The sequence below is a fragment of the Salmo salar genome, chromosome ssa22 (genome assembly GCF_905237065.1).
Source record: "Salmo salar chromosome ssa22, Ssal_v3.1, whole genome shotgun sequence".
Lineage (NCBI taxonomy): Eukaryota > Metazoa > Chordata > Actinopteri > Salmoniformes > Salmonidae > Salmo > Salmo salar.
The window spans coordinates 24,448,417-24,468,164 of record NC_059463.1 but is presented as its reverse complement, the minus strand read 5'-3'; the positions used below and the strand labels follow the sequence as shown (position 1 = coordinate 24,468,164).

The 19,748-nt window shown below is 40.9% G+C and overlaps 1 protein-coding gene across 4 annotated transcripts in view; it reads left to right on the top strand.

Moving 5' to 3' along the window:
• LOC106582958 (intermediate filament family orphan 2) overlaps positions 1 to 19,748 on the top strand; it is a 79,162-nt gene that overhangs the window by 41,414 nt on the left and 18,000 nt on the right. For all 4 annotated transcript variants that reach the window (XM_014166601.2, XM_014166605.2, XM_014166602.2 and 1 more), the window contains exon 2: positions 15,057 to 15,117. In XM_014166601.2, coding sequence (XP_014022076.2) covers positions 15,057 to 15,117 — 61 coding nt within the window. The remainder of the gene's footprint in view (positions 1 to 15,056; positions 15,118 to 19,748) is intronic.

Sequence of the window (19,748 nt, the reverse complement as noted above, 5' to 3'; positions counted from 1 at the left end):
ACGCTTGTGGGGCCCACATGTTGAGGGTCAGTGTAGGGGAGGTGTTGTTGCCTACTTTCATCACCTGGGGTCAGCCTATCAGGAAGTCCAGGATCCAGTTGCACAGGGCCAGGTTCAGACCCAGGGCCCTGAGCTTATTGAGGAGCTTGGAGGGCACTATGGTGTTAAAGGCTGAGCTGTAGAGAACGAAAGCTCACAGTCCTCGTGAGCGTCGGCGGCAGCTCTATGTTTTCCTCAAAGCGAGCTTGTCCTGTAGCCTTCACCAAGTGAGTGTCTAAGTACAGATGTCAGATCTTATTTGAGCCCTTTTGTTGCAGGAGGAAAATAATTCTGCAGAAGGAGGATTTGAATATCTGAAGAAATATTTAGAATCGCCGCCACAGGGCAGCTGGAAGCGGTGTTTGTATACAATGCACACCATACCTACATTGTACCTAACAGTATATAGACTATGTGCAGGCTATAGCCCTTCTCGTGTGGAATTTTCTGTGGATTATAATACATGTATATATTTGTAGGGGTAGATGTATTAGATCATATTCTTGGAGCTTGCTAGAGCACTGTGAATTGCAGTAGCACAATGGTCGAGCAACGCACTCCGGCTCCAAGCCTCATGAGTTTGCGTCAAGTGCTGGGCAACATAGTGACCAGCCTGAGCCTACAAGTTAATTGCATTTATTTAAGTAAAACGAATAGTCTGATATTTATTTACACAAAGAAAAAAGTGTCTCAGCTCAATGAAATCTTCTTTGGACAGGCTCAAATGCATAAACATCTTGACAGCTTCACAAAATCAAATATTAAAGCCAAACAATATAGGCTTTCAATCCACACAAAAGACCAGAACTATATTAACAAATTATACATACAGTGGGGGAAAAAAGTATTTGATCCCCTGCTGATTTTGTACATTTGCCCACTGACAAAGAAAGGATCAGTCTATAATTTTAATGGTAGGTTTATTTGAACAGTGAGACAGAACAACAACAAAAGAATCCAGAAAAATGTATGTCCGAAATGTTATACATTGATTTGCATTTTAATGAGGGACATAAGTATTTGACCTCCTCTCAATCAGAAAGATTTCTGGCTCCCAGGTGTCTTTTATACAGTTAACGAGCTGAGATTAGGAGCACACTCTTAAAGGGAGTGCTCCTAACCGCAGCTTGTTACCTGTAAAAAAGATACCTGTCCACAGAAGCAATAGATCAATCAGATTCCAAACTCTCCACCATAGCCAAGACCAAAGAGCTCTCCAAGGATGTCAGGGACAAGATTGTAGACCTACACAAGGCTGGAATGGGCTACAAGACCATCGCCAAGCAGCTTGGTGAGAAGGTGACAACAGTTGGTGCGATTATTTGCAAATGGAAGAAACACAAAATAACTATCAATATCCCTCGGCCTGGGGCTCCATGCAAGATCTCACCTCGTGGAGTTGCAATGATCATGAGAACGGTGAGGAATCAGCCCAGAACTACACGGGAGGATCTTGTCAATGATCTCAAGGCAGCTGGGACCATAGTCACCAAGAAAACAATTGGTAACACACTACGCCGTGAAGGGCTGAAATCCTGCAGCGCCCGCAAGGTCCCCCTGCTCAAGAATACATATACATGCCCGTCTGAAGTTTGCCAATGAACATCTGAATGACTCCGAGGACAACTGGTGAAAATGTTGTGGTCAGATGAGACCAAAATGGAGCTCTTTGACATCAACTCAACTCGCCGTGTTTGGAGGAGGAGGAATGCTGCCTATGACTCCAAGAACAGCATCTCCACCGTCAAACATGGAGGTGGAAACATTATGCTTTGGGGGTATTTGTCTGTTAAGGGGACAGGACAACTTCACCGCATCAAAGGGACGATGGACGGGGCCATGTACCGTCAAATCTTGGGTGAGAACCTCCTTCCCTCAGCCAGGGCATTTAAAATGGGTCGTGGATGGGTATTCCACCATGACAATGACCCAAAACACACGGCCAAGGCAACAAAGGAGTGGCTCAAGAAGAAGCACATTAAGGTCCTGGAGTGGCCTAGCCAGTCTCCAGACCTTAATCCCATAGAAAATCTGTGTAGGGAGCTGAAGGTTCGAGTTGCCAAACGTCAGCCTCGAAACCTTAATGACTTGGAGAAGATCTGCAAAGCGGAGTGGGACAAAATCCCTCCTGAGATGTGTGCAAACCTGGTGGCCAACTACAAGAAACGTCTGACCTCTGTGATTGACAACAAGGGTTTTGCCACCAAGTACTAAGTCATGTTTTGCAGAGGAGTCAGAAACTTATTTCCCTCATTAAAATGCAAATCATTTTATAACATTTTTGACATGCATTTTTCTGGATTTTTTTGTTGTTATTCTGTCTCTCACTGTTCAAATAAACCTACCATTAAAATTATAGACTGATCATTTCTTTGTATGTGGGCAAACGTACAAAATCAGCAGGGGATCAAATACTTTTTTCCCCCACTGTAGTGTCATGACGTTGGCCTGTGGGTAAGGTTTATGACCCCCCCATAAATACCTTTCTCCCTTCCCCTCTCTCTCTGACCCTACTGAATGACTTTTGAATAGCCTTTGTTAAATATAGAGAGTCTGGGAACATCAAACAAGTGGGGGGAAAGGAACTATATTTCAGTAATAGAACCAGTTGGCAATATACCAGGTACTTAATGAGTGTGGATGTCAGTTCGGTTGTCATCTGAGACGTTATGACTGATGACATGACGACAAACTGTACCTGGGAAAGTCTACACATTCTAGTTATCAGATTCACATGGAATTGTTGTGCAAATTAAATGTTTGATATTGAAACTGTTTGTTAGGAGATTAAATGTAATTTTAGCTTCCAAATGAGAGAATTGGGTTTTCATAAGGAAAGAGCCCTTCTCAATCAGTGGCCCGCCCCTGTGAAGAGACATGGGTTATAAACCATGAAACACATCCTTCTCCCTCGCCACTATATAAGTCAGTGATGAAATATAACCAGTCTGTTCCGGGTACGTGAGGTCTGCAGCCTCTGCGTTAAAAGGACACACATGTCAAGTACAGAACTAAGCCAACCTCAGCGTGAGCTTTGGTTGCGAATGGTATGAACTTTGAACCCTTATTCACTACAGAAGTGATTCTTTCTAGCCGTTGAGTTAGCAGCGTGGGCTAGGAAAGGACGGACGACGTATCCAGTCTAACACACAACGAAGATACTACAACGTATCCATTTTACCACCAGTGACATTCTTCCGAGGACAGGAAGATCTGTCCTGGGCTCAGCCCCACCTGCCCTGAATGACGGATCGCCACTGATCGGGGGATAGAGTTGTTTGTGCCAGAAGGGTGCGGGTCGGAATCTAACCCACACCGACGCGGTAGGCCTTTATGTGCACTATGAAAGCAGCGACCAACCACTAGACCACCCCAGGCCATGATTGAACAAAAGTTTGACCTGAGGATACACGACACTTAAATGTCGTAGTTTAATGGAAAACAATAACTATTGTGTGTTATTAGGCTATATGAAACTACGGTTGTTGATGTGTATGGCAGCATTTCAGATACATTTTTGATTATGTGAATGTTTCATTAATAAGACCTGGGTCTAGCGTTTGAGCAAGCGAGAGAGAAAATTATTTTGATAGCGAGCCCTGATCTCAATGATTCAAATGCAAACACATGGAGAGAAAGAGAAGTGCTATTTTTCAGAGACTCACGAGGCTCATTTGAATTTCCTGATGCAGCAGGATAATTCTCTGTGACAAAAGAGTGATCAAGTTAAGATCTGACATCTATAAATACACTGAGTATACCAAACATCATTAGGAATACCTTTCTAATATTGAGTTGCACCCCCCTCCTTTTGCCCTCAGAACAGCCTCAATTAGTTGTGTCATGGACTCTACACGGTGTCGAACGCATTCCACAGGGATGCTGTCCCATGTTGACTACAATTCTTCTGACAGTTCTGTAAAGTTGGCTGGATGACCTTTGGGTGGTGGACCATTCTTGATACGCATGGAAAACTGTTGAGCGTGACAAACCCAGCAGCGTTGCAGTTCTTGACACAAACCGGTGCGCCTGGCACCTACTACCATACCTCGTTCAAAGGCACTTCATTTTTTTGCTTTGCCCATTCACTCTCTGAATGGCACACATACACAATCCATGTCTCAAGGCTTAAAAATCCCTCTTTAACATGTCTCCTACCCTTCATCTACACTAATTGAAGTGAACTTAACAAGTGACATCTGTAAGGGATCAAGCTTTCACCTGGATTCACCTGGTCAGTCTATACCATGGAAAGAGCAGGTGTTCCTAATGTTTTATATACTCAGTGTGTAATTTGTTTCCAAAATACTTTCTGGACCAATTCCAAGTGGTTCACCACCCCTAATGGACGAGCTGCCACTGGACCCCACTATGGAAAGCTGGAACTTTCACGAACATGTACATGCTTCACGGGACTCGTCTGAAGTTGGTACCACCAATGTACCAACCTCTGTCTGTAGCGTCCGAATGGTTGGGGCTAATATGACCCCACCATCAAAAGCTGAGACTCTCACGAACATGTGCATGTTGGTTGTTTTGCCCCACACTGCCCACAAGCCTCACAAGACTAAATCTGAAGGTAACCCAGTACCGGGCTGAAAAAGTTATGGAAGTGAATAGGGTATTTCTACGTCATTATGCGGTTTTAAAAAAGTATACATTCCTGAGCTTTCTAATATCTCTAATATGTAGGACAGAAACTTCAAACCAAAAATGTCACTTTCTCTTTGAAAGAGTGGGGATAGAGTGCCGTTTGAAACTGTTAAGTGCACCTCATCTGACTTTAGACGATAGTTCGGCAGCCTCTACCACTCTTTCGGCGCGGTGCGGGTGAAGCACGCCACCGTTTCATGTAGCATGCCAGAGAGCAGTTCTTCCACTGTCGGGAGAAATGGTAATCCATATCAATACACACAGTATGTTAATTGCATGCAAATTAAGGTTGCTTAGCTACCACACCCACAACAGAAGCTCAATCATGGTCTCGAATTTGCAGGTGGATGACTTCTGTGAGAGGTCGCTGCTATGCCTGAATTCGACCCAAAACCAACGAGGAAGTCTTCTGCAGTGTTGAGATCGGTTGTATGAAACCAATCGATATGTCAAGAAAAGCTCTTAACCATGCCAGCCTGTTTTCAATTTCTATTCAGTTCGACTTCCCATAAATTCGTTGTCTGAACTGTGCCTTAGACTCTAGAGGACACATTAGCTTAAATTCTTGTCCTTTTGAAGTCCACTCAACTCACAGATTAACATTGATTAAGCAATTGGTTAAATTGGCTTATTTACAGTGAATTATTTCTCAGAGTGAAAGGTTGGCCAGAGCTTTACAGGGAAAAGGTTGACTAGTTACTTGGATCTGGCCTTACTTGGGGAATGAATGGGTTGACACAAGCAGAAATCGCCCTATCCTTTGGGCATTTTCTGTTCAACAATGCAGAGCAGCCATAATAGATCAGACCATTTAACATTCTAATACCTGAAAATTTAAAAAAGCTTATTTGCACCCTATAAATGTCATTCTAACAGCAACAAAAACCGCAAAAAAACTAAGAGTTGATCATCAGATGGAGAAACCATGCTTCCTACAGATGTAGGATCTTAATGTGATCAATCTTTTGTTGCTGAGAATTTCCCCTTATTAATCATTCCTAATTATTTGCCCTAATGATACATTTATCAAACCTTATAATTACTGGACATTTTTATAATTCTCATAAGAATTTACATTTACTGTTTCTGCGGGATTATTTTCCTGCTGTAGCAAACTGGCTCAAATTAAGATCCTACATCTGCAGGTAATAGTGATAATCTCTGTGTCCTGGGGCAGAGTGATAAATAAAGGATTAAAACGGCTCGCGTGCAAATGAAACTCCCTAGGCATACCGCACTGGGAGGGAATGTACGTTGGCAGGCCTTGCCTTGTAATTAAATTGTTCAGCAGGGTAAAATCATATGAGAATCTCTGCCTAGGTCTGCCCAGAACTGCATTATTTTATCCTTGTTTGGAACCATTTTACTGTATTTTTTATTTAAGTAATTGTATTGATTGGTTACTCAAATTAAATAATGTATGTATATGTAACCTATATTGGATATGAATCCAGAGTGTACTCTAGTTGTGTTTCAGCAGTCTGACTAGATAACAGGCATCTGGTCTCACACAGACAGAGGTCTAAGGAATGACACAGTCAGGCTAATAGTCTCCTGCTGTCTTTGTCCTTGTAAGGAGACTCCAGGTTGGTTCACAGACTCCAGCTAAAAGGTCAAACTCATTCAACAATCCTTTGGGAGCGGGGTTATGGCAGAAGACCTCTCCGATGTGGAATGTTTATTTGGATGCCTTAGTTTCCAGGGACAGGTCTCATGACTGCTATCACTACACAGAACCTTTCTATAACCTAGAAGTGATGGAGCAACTTTGTCACATGACCATTTCCTCTGTTGCTTGGCAGAATACAGTAATTTGTTTTAGACTCCAGTTATACCACAAATCAAATCAATTTGTATTTGTCACTTGCTTTGTAAACAACAACTGTAGGCTAAGAGTGTAATGCTTACTTAGGGGTCCTTTTCCATCAATGCACACAGTGTAAAGGAAATGGCTTAGTGCCCATCTGGGAAGTGACATACTACTGTACTTACAGTGCCTTCAGAAAGTATTCAAACCCCTTTTCTTTTTCCCACGTTGTTGTGTTACAGCCTGAGTTTAAAATTGATTACATTTAGATTTGTGTCACTGGCCTACACACAATACCCCATAATATCAAATTGGAATTATGTTAAGACATTTTTACAAATTAATAAAAAATGAAAAGCTGAAATGTCTTGAGTGAATAAGTATTCAACCTCTGCTATGGCAAGCCTAAATAAGTTCAGAAATAAAAATGTGCTTAACAGAGTTGCATGGATTCACTCTGTTTAATAATAGTGTTTAAGATGATTTTTGAATGACTACCTCATCTCTGTAGCCACACGTAAAATTGTCGGTAAGGTCCCTCAGTCAAGTAGTGAATTTCAAATACAGATTCAACCAAAGACCAGGGAGGTTTTCCAGTGCTTCGCAAAGAAGGGCACCTATTGGTAGATGTGTTTAAAAAACAAAGCATACATTGAATATCCCTTTGAGCATGGTGAAGTAATCAATACAATTTGGATGGTGTATCAATCAATACGCCCAGTCACTACAAAGATACAGGTGTCCTTCCTAACTCAGTTGCCGAAGAGGAAGGAGTACACTCAGGGATTTCACCATGAGACCAATGGTGACTTAAACAGTTAGAGTTTAATATCTGTGATAGGAGAAAACTGAGGATGGATCAACAACATTGTAGTTACTCCACAGTACTAACTTAAATTACAGAGTGAAAAGAATGAAGCCTGTACAGAATTAAAAAATATTCAAAAACATGCATCCTGTGCAATAAGGCACTAAAGTAAAACTGAAAAAGCAAGTCTTCTTATTATTGGTGTCCTTTTTATTTAATTTCACCTTTATTTAACCAGGTAGGCTAGTTGAGAACAAGTTCTCATTTACAACTGCGACCTGGCCAAGATAAAGCAAAAGCAGTGCGACACAAACAACAGAGTTACACATGGAATAAACAAACATAGTCAATAATACAATAGAAAAAGTCTATATACAGTGTGTCATGACGTTGCCCTCTTTGAGTACAGGGAGCACAGTTGACCCCCTCCCCCTTGCACCATCCCCCTACCTACCTCTCCCTACCCAGGCCCGGTGAAGGCGGTCGTAAATTCCAAAGGAAATGTCCTGCCGCCTGGCCCAGTTGAGACACAGAGGGGTTTCATAGAGAGACACAGGAAATTCTTCCAACTCACAGAATTGGAGAACCGAATGACATTTATGTTCTGGAGAAGGTATAAAAGATCGGTGAAGAATCCAGCTACGAACTGGTCCGCTTGGTACAATTTTGTGATACTCAGAAGAGACAACATAGCCATATTACCATAATGCTGTTTATATAATAGCCTCAGCTATGGGACTTGCATCTAAATGGTTGTATAAAATGTATTTAATAAGATTAAAGCTATTTGGAATATGTAGAGAGGCTATGTACTGATGTTAATGTGATAGAATTGTATTTCTGTTCAAAGCTTAACTCAGTCATCGGCACGCCCCCAGGGACACAGACAAGACCTGGCGTCATGAGACAGCCTTTTTCTGTCATTCTGAATAAAACCCCCACCCAGGGTTACTTTCTTCAGACCAGGCCTCCACTCCATTGCGAGTTGGCCAATAGGTTTGACCATCCAATTCCTTTACTGAAAGTTAACTTTTAGACTACCGATACCGACAGAATAAGAACAAGTCTTTGATATTAATTATTAGTCTGCAGCTAAGTAAATTATATCATTGAACGAAGACCGACGAAACATCCATTCTATAACGACATTAATGAATGTCGCTTTGAAAGATCCATTCTAACCGAGAGAGAGAGAACAGGACAAAAACTTTCCAACAAGGATCCCGACGACACACTGAGCGTAAATATATATTGATTGCAATTGTTCCCGAATGAGTGAGCGTTCATGTGCAAAGGATTAGCATATCATTTGTTAATATTTATCTACTCTGTAGTGTCTTCTCAGCTGCCCTTTATGACCCTTTGTTTAACAAGACACCAGCCATGCCTGTTTAGCCCACTAGGGTACATTACTCCACCAATGCTTTGTAACGATAACCAACTGTTTGTATGCTTTCTGTGAATTACTTAGTGTAGTAAATAAATGATTTTAAGACAATTGATGAATGGATGACTTTAGTACAGGCTGGATTCGTGCAGATACAACAATTTACGACGTTTGGAATGAGACTGGACGCAAGGTAAAATATACCATTTAAACCAGAAGATAATCGGCCTATACTATAATATATAATGTTATAATATAGGAAAGTTATATTAGGAAAATTATAACTTTGTAATCTGAATATTTTCCTTGGTGCCCCGATCTCCTAGTTAATTACAGTTAAACGATTAATCAGTTTAATCGCGTGATAATAATTACAGGGAGTTATTTTGATAAACATGTCTTCAGTTAATGGTGCCCAAAGACACGACAAGTGTGTGCAAATGAGGTAGGATAAGGGAGGTAAGGCAATAAATAGCCCATAGTGGCGAAATAATTACAATATAGCAATTAAACACTGGAGTGACAGATGTGCAGAAGATGAGTGTGCAAGTAGAGATACTGGGGTACAAAGGAGCAAAATAAATAACAGTATGGGGATGCGGTAGTTGGATGGGCTATTTACAGATGGGCTATGTACAGGTGCAATGATCGGTAAGCTGCTCTGACAGCTGGTGCTTAAAGTTAGTGAGGGAGATATGAGTCTCCAGCTTCAGTGATTTTTGCAGTTTGTTCCAGTCATTAGCAGCAGAGAACTGGAAGGTAAGGCGGCCAAAGGAGGAATAGGCTTTGTGGGTGACCAGTGAAATATATCTGCTGGAGCGCGTGCTACGGGTGGGTGCTGCTATGGTGACCAGTGAGCTGGGATAAAGCGGGGCTTTACCTAGCAAAGACTTTTAGATGACCTGGAGCCAGTGGGTTTGGTGACGAATATGAAGCGAGGGCCAGCCAACGAAAGCATACAGGTCGCAGTGGTGGATAGTATATGGGGCTTTGGTGACAAAACGGATGGCACTGTTGTAGACTGCATCCAATTTGCTGAGTAGAGTGTTGGAGGCTATTTTGTAAATGACCGTCGAAGTCAAGGATCAGTAGGATAGTCAGTTTTACGAGGGTATGTTTGGCAGCATGAGTGAAGGATGCTTTGTTGCGAAATAGGAAGCAGATTCTAGTTTTAATTTTGGATTGGAGATGCTTAATGTGAGTCTGAAATTAGAGTTTACAGTCTAACCAGACACCTAGGTATTTGTAGTTGTCCACATATTCTAAGTCAGAACCGTCCAGAGTAGTGAAGCTGGATGGTTGGGCAGCGATCGGTTGAAGAGCATGCATTTAGTTTTACTTGCATTTAAAAGCAGTTGGAGGCCACGGAAGGAGAGTTGTATGGCATTGAAGCTCGTCTGGAGGTTAGTTAACACAGTGTCCAAAGAAGGGACAGAAGTATACAGAATGGTGTCATTTGCGTAGAGGTGGATCAGAGAATCACCAGCAGCAAAAGCGACATCATTGATGTATACAGAGAAAAGAGTCGGCCTGAGAATTGAACCCTGTGGCACCCCCATTGAGTCTGCCAGAGGTCCGGACAACAGGCCCTCCGATTTGACACACTGAACTCTGTCTGAGAAGTAGTTGGTGAACCAGGCGAGGCAGTCCTTTGAGAAACCAAGGCTGTTGAGTCTGCCGATAAGAATGTGAATGTCCTTAGTAGTGGTTCGACCATGAAGGCCTGATTCATGCAGTCTCCTCTGAACAGTTGATGTTGAGATGTGTCTGCTACTTGAACTCTGTGAAGCATTTATTTGGGCTGCAATTTCTGAGGCTGGTAACTCTAATGAACTTATCCTCTGCAGCAGAGGTAACTCTGGGTCTTCCTTTCCAGTGGCGGTCCTCATGAGAGCCAGTTTCATCATAGCGCTTGATGGTTTCTGCGACTGCACTTGAAGAAACTTTCAAAGTTCTTGTTGTTTTCAAAGTTCTTCATGTCTTAAAGTAATGATGGACTCCCATTTCTCTTTGCTTATTTGAGCTGTTCTTGCCATAATTAATAGGAATCAAGGTAAGACCCAAGTGCAGACTGTGTGAAGTAACAATGTTCATTGTAACCACAGGGGCAGGCAAATGACAGGTCAAGGCAGGCAGGGGTCGATAATCCAGAGTAGGAGCAAAGGTACAGGACAGCAGGCAGGCTCAGAGACAGGTGGAGTGGTCAGGCGGGCAGGTACCGGGTCAGGACAGGCAAGAGTCAAAAACCAGGAGGACGAGGAAAAGACAGGAGCTGACCGGACAAACGCTGTTAAGCTTGACAAACAAGACGAACTGGCAACAGACAAACAGAACACAGGTATAAATACACAGGGGATAATGGGGAAGATGGGCGACACGTGGAGGGGGTTGGAGACAAGCACAAAGACAGGTGAAACAGATCAGGGGGTGACAATAATATGGACTTGGTCTTTTACCAAAAAAGGCTATCTTCTGTATACCACCCCTACCTTGTCACAACACAACTGATTGGCTCAAATGCATTAAGAAGTAAAGAAATTCCACAAATTAACTTTTAACAAGGCACACCTGTTAATTGAAATGTATTCCAGGTGACTACCTCATGAAGCTGGTTGAGAGAATGCCAAGATTGCTTTAATGACAGCTTTGCACAAAGGGTGACTACTTTGAAGAATCTCAAATATATTTATATATTAAAAAATATATTATTTGTTCAACACTTTTTTGGTTACTATATTATTCCATATGTGTTGTTTCATAGTTTTGATGTCTTCACTATTATTCTACAATGTAGAAAATAGTACATAGAAAGATAAACCGTGGAATGAGTAGGTGTGTCCAAACTTTTGACTGGTACTGTATATAAATGAGAATTCTGTATTTAATTTTAAATGAAAGTGCAAAAATGTCTAAAAACATGTTCTCTCTTTGTCATTACGGGGTATTGTGTGTAGTGTGACAAACCTATTCAAGGTTAAGAAAGTTTGTCACAAATTAAGCGGGAGACCGTCACCAAAATCACCCCAGAATGAGAGTTATTTCGAACAGGACAGTACCTGTGTGTTGGTTTCTCCGTCCTGGTCCACCCAGGCTGCAGGCGAGGTCAAGAATAGCAGGGTTCGGTAAACAAATCTGTTTCTCGGTAGGTCCAGGTCCAAACGCTAACAAGTAAGTCCAATCAGTCCAGGTCATACACGGTAAATCCAGCCAACATATATATTGTCACTTTCTCTATGGTTCGCAGATCCCCCAGCCCCTTCCTCTCTCTATTCCTGGTTTGTCTTGACCCCTTATTTGTGGGTCGGCCCCACTTTCTGGACGGTCCCCTTGCTTCTGGGAGTTGTGGTTTTGGCGGTCGGCCATTTTGTGATCTGTAGTTCTGGTCGGGGTGGCCATTTTAGTGAGAGGGCAGAGCCCGTTTATTAGTTCTGCCCTCACATATCTGCCATTTAATCACTCGGCCGCCTTCTTTGCCACACATCTCCCCCCTAGATTCGACCCCCTAGGTCGGGCTACTGCAGCAAAATGGGCGTGTATGCGGGATAACCCATCCACATTTCCTTCCCTGCTCTGTGTTTTAAGTCAAAGTGAAACGGTTGGAGACTCAAAAACCACTGCATCACCTGAGCCGCCTTCTCTTTAGCCCTACGCATCCAGGTGAGTGGGGCATGGTCACTGATGAGGGTGAAGTGGTGCCCTAGCAGGTAGTATTTCAGTCTTTCTAGAGCCCACTTTACTGCCAGCGCCTCTTTCTCAACGACTGAGTAGTTGGCCTCCCATGGTTCCAGCTTCCTGCTTAAAAACAGGATGGGGTGTTCGTAATTCAGACCTCTGAGGCATCCGTCTGAATTACGAACTCTCGTTTATTAGTTCTGACCTCACATCTGCCATTTATCACTCGGCCCCCTTCTTTGCCCCACATCTCCCCCCCACACATCTCGGCCATTTTGTGATCTGTAGTTCTGGTCGGGGTGGCCATTTTAGTGAGAGCGCAGAGCTCGTTTATTAGTTCTTCCCTCACATATCTGCCATTTATCACTCGGCCGCCTTCTTTGCCACAGTAGATGTTTGAGATTTTTTGTATTTATTTAATCCATTTTGAATTCAGGCTGTAACACAACATGTGAAATAAGTCAAGCGGTATGAATACTCTCTGAAGGCACTGTAGATTGTAGGTGATGCGGAGCACATGCAGATGCTATGACAGACTGTTTTCCTCTGTCTGCAGAGGGTGGATGTGATGCAGTTCTGAACTCCAATGACCTTTGTGTTACTTGGGAAACATCCTGCTCTTGGACACAGTAAAGCAGCAGTGCCAGCATTTTTTTTAACCAATGCTTCAATCAAATGTGAGCTGGAGACCGCCCAGCCAGGGATACTTCTCTCTAGCTAATAAGACAGTGTCGCCAACATTTAGTGGATTCCGAAAGCAACAAAGGAAGGTTGGTCAGATAGAAGACTCTAGTGATGGACTGTATGTTGTTCACTTTACATTCAATGGTGAATTCTAGAAAATTGCTTTTAGATCAAGAGAGGAGATCTGAAAAAAGTATTTAACTCTGTGTGGAATGATTTTTACTTGAGTATTTCTGTCTCTGGTCCTGTTGCTATAGTGAGGGCATGGCCAGACAAAATGTGCCAGCATTCTTTGGTGTCTTGGTCACATTCCCCACCCCCTGTCTCACATTGGTGGAGCAAGGCATGAGAGTTAGCTGGGGGAGGGGGGAAATTACCATTATTTTGTTTGGTAGCCCATAAAGTCGTTTAGTCACGTTTGCTGTCTGACACTGTGGCTTACCTCATACTGATGAACGACTTTACTGTCTATTCTTTCACTTTCCACTCTGTTTAGGGAATCATGCTGTGCCTCGGTATGCCCCCTTTTTCCATCCTTAGACAATGTAGCAGTCAGAGTCTAATTTGGAGATACTGACCAGGCCTGTGCTATAACTGCCTGTTATGTCATGTGAATGTAATACAGGCTAAAAGTGGCTTATAACCCATTGTGTCACTATTTCAACACAAGTCTACTGGCATGCTATGGTAACCAAGAAGATATGACCAGTCAACTGAGAGAAGGATTCCCTGCTAACCATAGGCTATGAGTAACGGTTGTGACTGTGAGAGAGTCAGGCAGTTCATTTACTCTCAAGTTTATCATGGTCTCTTCTGACTATTCCTGTAAGGAGTTGGTTTATACAAACAATAACTGAAGATTTTCTTGAGTAAACATATTCATATTTCTGACTAGTTAAATATTTCAAAATATTTAATACATTAATCTCTTTAGAGTTCAGATATACTTACATTCATTTTCAAGTTCTTGCCCAAGCTTTAGCAACAATAGATACAACACATGCTCAGTTATTCCCCTTCTGTGACTAGGATGGAAGGAATGTTTCTTCCCCTTCTGTGACTAGGAATGTTTCTTCCCCTTCTGTGACTAGGAATGTTTCTTCCCCTTCTGTGACTAGGAATGTTTCTTCCCCTTCTGTGACTAGGAATGTTTCTTCCCCTTCTGTGACTAGGAATGTTTCTTCCCCTTCTGTGACTAGGAATGTTTCTTCCCCTTCTGTGACTAGGAATGTTTCTTCCCCTTCTGTGACTAGGAATGTTTCTTCCCCTTCTGTGACTAGGAATGTTTCTTCCATTGATGTTAGCCACTGAATTCCATGTAATGATGAGACCCTGGTAGATAGATGCCTGTTTAAAGAGCGAAGACATATCAATTGAGACATGCTGTCAACTTCATGGAATCTTCATGAAAAAAAAAAAAAAAAATGAAATGTATGCATTCACTACTGTAAGTCGCTCTGGATAAGAGCGTCTGCTAAATGACTAAAATGTAAAAAATGTATGTAAAATGAATCTCTTTTGTAAACATAAAACAGAGGTCCAATCTAGAGGAACCTCAAGCAATTTGTAGCAAAGACTTAGTGATCATTTGTTTTTCTAGGTGATATACATACAGTATATTGTATGGAACCACCTGTCCTTTGTTGTAATCAAAGACCCAGTGGGAAGTGTATAGGGCAGTAGTGGGAGACAGAGTTCAGGTTACAGTCAAGGTAAAGGTTAAGGCCAAGGCTGGGACGGGGAGACTCCGACCATGTAGTGTCTTTACTAACTGTGACATTCTGTTCACACTGATATACCTCAAAGGCCTATATGGCATATTAAACAATACTAAGGCTAGTTGAGAGCTCCATGAGCACGGTTATTCCTAACATTTTTAGAAGCATTAGGCCAGAACTATGACATCTAAGTTTGAACATTGGTCTTGAGGATTAGACTATTTTGTATTTCAAATGTAAGTATAAGTAAGTGCAGGTAACTGACCCTCCATGTGTTCTGTGTTGTAGATGGGAAGAGGAGCTAAACAGACGAGAGCAGCTGGAGTCCTTGGTGGAATCCATGCAGGAGGTGAGTAGACATAAACCATCAATTCACCTTCAACATAAAATAAATGGACCTTCACCATAACATCATTTCACCTTCATCTCAAGATCCAATTGTACTTTATTCAGTATAATGCCTTTCAGATGGTTATTGTCATAAAGACATAGAAAACGTAAGCCCCACAGCTGCTGAAAACAGATACATCCTTTGAATCAGCGCAATTCCACCATAACGGAATTGCGCTGAAACTCACTTGCGCTGAGATGTTTCACTGAAAATGTATGCCAAACAAAAACCATTGATTTCAAACTTTAACAAACCATACAACTCTATGCAAAAGTAAGAATTTTAACAATTTACATAGAATATTTTACAAAAACACATTTACTGGAAGAACTGTGCAGATGCAAAGTTTTGTAACCGAATTAAGATTCAATGATGTCTGCAGAAGGAATGGGGTGTCAGCTATGACATGACACATTGCCTTTGAAAAAATCTATTTTGGTTATTGAATTACAGTAAGTTAAGTGGATTTACACCTTTTAACGGAATTGCGGTAACGGAATTTCATCATGGGTCCCTGATCTGTACTACACAGAAATAGATAATTATGGATATACACATCATCCTCTTCATGGTGATGTATCCTAAATAGGTACACTAAGGTTTTAACATGCAATATCCTCCTGTGCATATTTGGGTATTATTCTACACACTGGAACTTATTTTAATGAGCTTTGCCCCCAACCAATACCAATTTTGGTTGGTCTGGACCGGACCAAATCTGAACCAATCATGGTGTATGTTTCACAAGTTTTGACATCAAATTACAGCAAGCACAGTAGAGCTCAGGGGCCTCATTTGTCGATGGTTTATGGACACAAAAAAAATACTCTAAACATTGCGTGCTTTAGTTTTCCCGCAAAGGTTGGTATTTATCCATTTTGAACTTAAAGGAAAGTGCACATATCTCCACTCAAATCTCAAACCATCTACAAGGTTGATCAACTCTATTGCAAGCAAATAGACATATTGTTCGTTTGGGGGAAATGGGAGTTGTTTGATGCACAGGAATTATAGTGGTAAGTTAATAAAAACATTCAAATGTAGGCCTAATGATAAAACACATGCATTTGCTGATGGTAAGGAGATTGCATGGCATCTAATACAGTATATTTATTTTTGTTTTATTATAGGCCTAAATCATAATCATATTGCAGGACATGCCTCTCCTTTGCTGACATAATTGGTTTAAATTATTCTATCTACAGAACAAATGTTCATTCGCTCATTCAATAGCGAAGCATGCTCTGAAGTAAATAGACCGGTAGCCTTGACAGTAGCCTACAGTATAGGTACGCTCCAGTGCTAATGTGCGATAGGATTAGGAGTGTGAAAATCATAGTATAGGCTCAAATTAAATAGGCTAGGCTAAGGCAGGAGATAGAAACACAATCATGTATTGATAAACAAAATATTGAACAACAGTTAGTATTTTACATAGAAGTGTGGGCTGCAGCATTTACTTTAAAATTGTTAGAGGACAATCAATCTTGCAGAATGCATGGACAGTGTTTGGCATTCATTAGGCTGCATGCATTTTTTGTTTGGAAAAGTCACAAACATTCTGCCCACACATCTACAGAAATGTGATCAAATTTGCCATTGCACTTTCTTTCAGGAACTGTCATGGCACAGTTCCAACATCTCCAAATTATACACAAATTAGGTCGTTTTTGTTACCATAGAAGGTGAATGGAGGGCGTTTTCTAGGTGGGATGGTAGTGGTCGTTCAGGACCACAAATATAATATAAGGAGACTGAATCAAAAATAATATAATATAGCTCTGATATATCAATGAAAACATGCATATATGTTGCGTGCGACAGTTTGATAAATCCCAATAATTTGTGACGCATGCAAATCCTAGAAACTCCATTTACGCCAGAATTTAGAAAGACATTTACACATGGTTGATAAATGAGGCCCCAGTAGAGTACAGCACAGAATAGTAGAGTATTGTCAGTGTTTCTCCGATAACTTGTTGCTGCCACTCCCAAAAATGTTATATATACAGTACCAACCAAAATTTGACACACCTACTCATTCCATGGTTTTTCTTTATTTTTACTAATTTCTAAATTGTAGAATAATAGTGAAGACATCAAACTATGAAATAAGACATACAGTTGAAGTCGGAAGTTCACATACACCTTAGCCAAATGCATTTAAACTCAGTTGAACAATTCCTGACATTTAATCCAAGTAAAAATTCCCTGTTTTAGGTCAGTTAGGATCACCACTTTATTTGAAGAATTTGAACTGTCAGAATAATAGTAGAGTGAATGATTTATTTCAGCTTTTATTTCTTTCATCACATTCAGAAGATTACATACACTCAATTAGTACTTGGTAGCATTGCCTTTAAATTGTTTAACTTGGGTCAAACGTTTCAGATAGCCTCCCACCAGCTTCCCACAATAAGTTGGGTGAATTTTGGCCCATTCCTCCTGAGAGAGCTGGTGTAACTGAGGCAGGCCAGTAACAAACAGAGCTGCTGTACTTAGCCCAGAGACTGCAGACCTCTCATTCCACTTTCTGGCGCCTTCTGAGAGCCAATGGAAGCCTTAGAAAATTTAACGTTACAGCACAGATGCTGTATTTTCGATAGAGAGGCTACAGAAGGACAATAAATTGTCAGACAGGGCACTTCCTGTATGGAATCTTCGATTTTGGCCTGCCATATGAGTTCTGTTATACTCAGACACCATTCAAACAGTTCTAGAAACTTTAGTGTTTTCTATCCAAATCTACTAATTATATGCATATTCTAGTTTCTGGGCAGGAGTAGTAACCAGATTAAATCGGGTACGTTTTTTATCCGGCCGTGAAAAATACTGCCCCCTATCCCAAACAGGTTAATGACTCCAACCTAAGTGTATGTAAAATTCCGACTTCAACTGTATGGAATCATGTAGTAACCAAAAAAGCGTTAAACAAATCCAAAATGTATTTATATTTGAGATTCTTCAAAGTAGCCAGCCTTTGCCTTGATGACAACTTGACACAATCTTGGCACTCTCAACCAAGTTGCGCTGTCTTCTGTATACCACCCCTACCATGTCACAACACAACTGATTGGCTCAAATGCATTAAGAAGGAAAGAAATTCCACTATGTAACTTTTAAGAAGGCACAACTGTTAGTTGAAATGCATTCCAGGTGACTACCTCATGAAACTGGTTGAGAGAATGCCAAGATTGTGCAAAGCTGTCATCAAATCAAAGGGTGGCTACTTTGAATAATCTCAAATATAACCCTTTTTTGGTTACTACATGATTCCATATGTGTTCTTTCATAGTTTTGATGTCTTCACTATTATTCTACAATGAAGAAATTTGTTAAAAAAATAAAGAAAAACCGTGGAATTAGTAGGTGTCCAAACTTTTGACTGGTATACACACACTTTTTTAAACAATTTTCATGATGGTGAAACGTTTTCAGTGTACACTTAAACAGCTAAAACCAGATAAAAATGATGTAGAAAAGATAATGGAGCAATATATTTTAAATAAGATAATCTTTGAGAAGTAACAATCACCAAAATAAAAACTAAAGTCAGGGAGAATCTTTTATTTTTGTAATATTTATATATTTTTACATTACAAAACATACACATACAAATTACAAAAAATGGCATGGCCTGGTGCCCCCATTGATTTGGTTATAATGTTTGAGTCTTTCAGCTAGCATAAGAACACAGCATAAGCCATGGCAGGATGTGTAGAATTGCAGGAAATTTGCTTTAAAACTACACATTTTTTCTCAGCCCATTGCAAAATGTGTAGAAATGTAGGAAATTTACTTTAAAAAAATGTTTAAATGCATTTCCGCTCCATGACAAAATGTGTGCAATTGTAGGAAACAAACTTAAACTGAAACATTTATTTAACTAACTTTGCAACCGTTGCTGAAACAAACACTGGAGTATTTTGGTATTATTAGGATCCCCATTAGCTGTTGCAAAAGCAGCAGCTACTCTTCCTGGGGTCCACACAAAAAAATGTAACATGACATAATACAGAACATTAATATACAAGAACAGTGAAAGGACAGAACTACTTTTTTTTTAAAGGCACGCGTCGCCTACATATCAATGCATACACAAACTATCTAGGTCAAATAGGGGAGAGGCGTTGTGCCGTGAGGTGTTGCTTTATCTTTTTTGAAACCAGGTTTGCTGTTTTTTTTTTTTGCAATATGAGATGGAACGGAGTTCCATGCAATAATGGCTCTATATAATACCGTACGCCTTCTTGAATTTGTTCTGGATTTGAGGACTGTGAAAAGACCTCTGGTGGCATGTCTGGTGGGGTAAGTGTGTGTGTCAGAGCTGTGTGTAAGTTGACTATGCAAACAATTTGGGAATTTCAACACATTAATGTTTCTTATGAAAAGAAGAAGGGATGCAGTCAGTCTCGCCTCAACTCTCAGACAAGAGAGACTGGCATGCATAGTATTTATATCAGCCCTCTGATTACAATGAAGAGCAAGACGTGCTGCTCTGTTCTGGGCCAGCTGCAGCTTAACTAGGTCTTTCCTTGCAGCACTGGACCACACGACTGGACAATAATCAAGATTAGACTTAACTATAG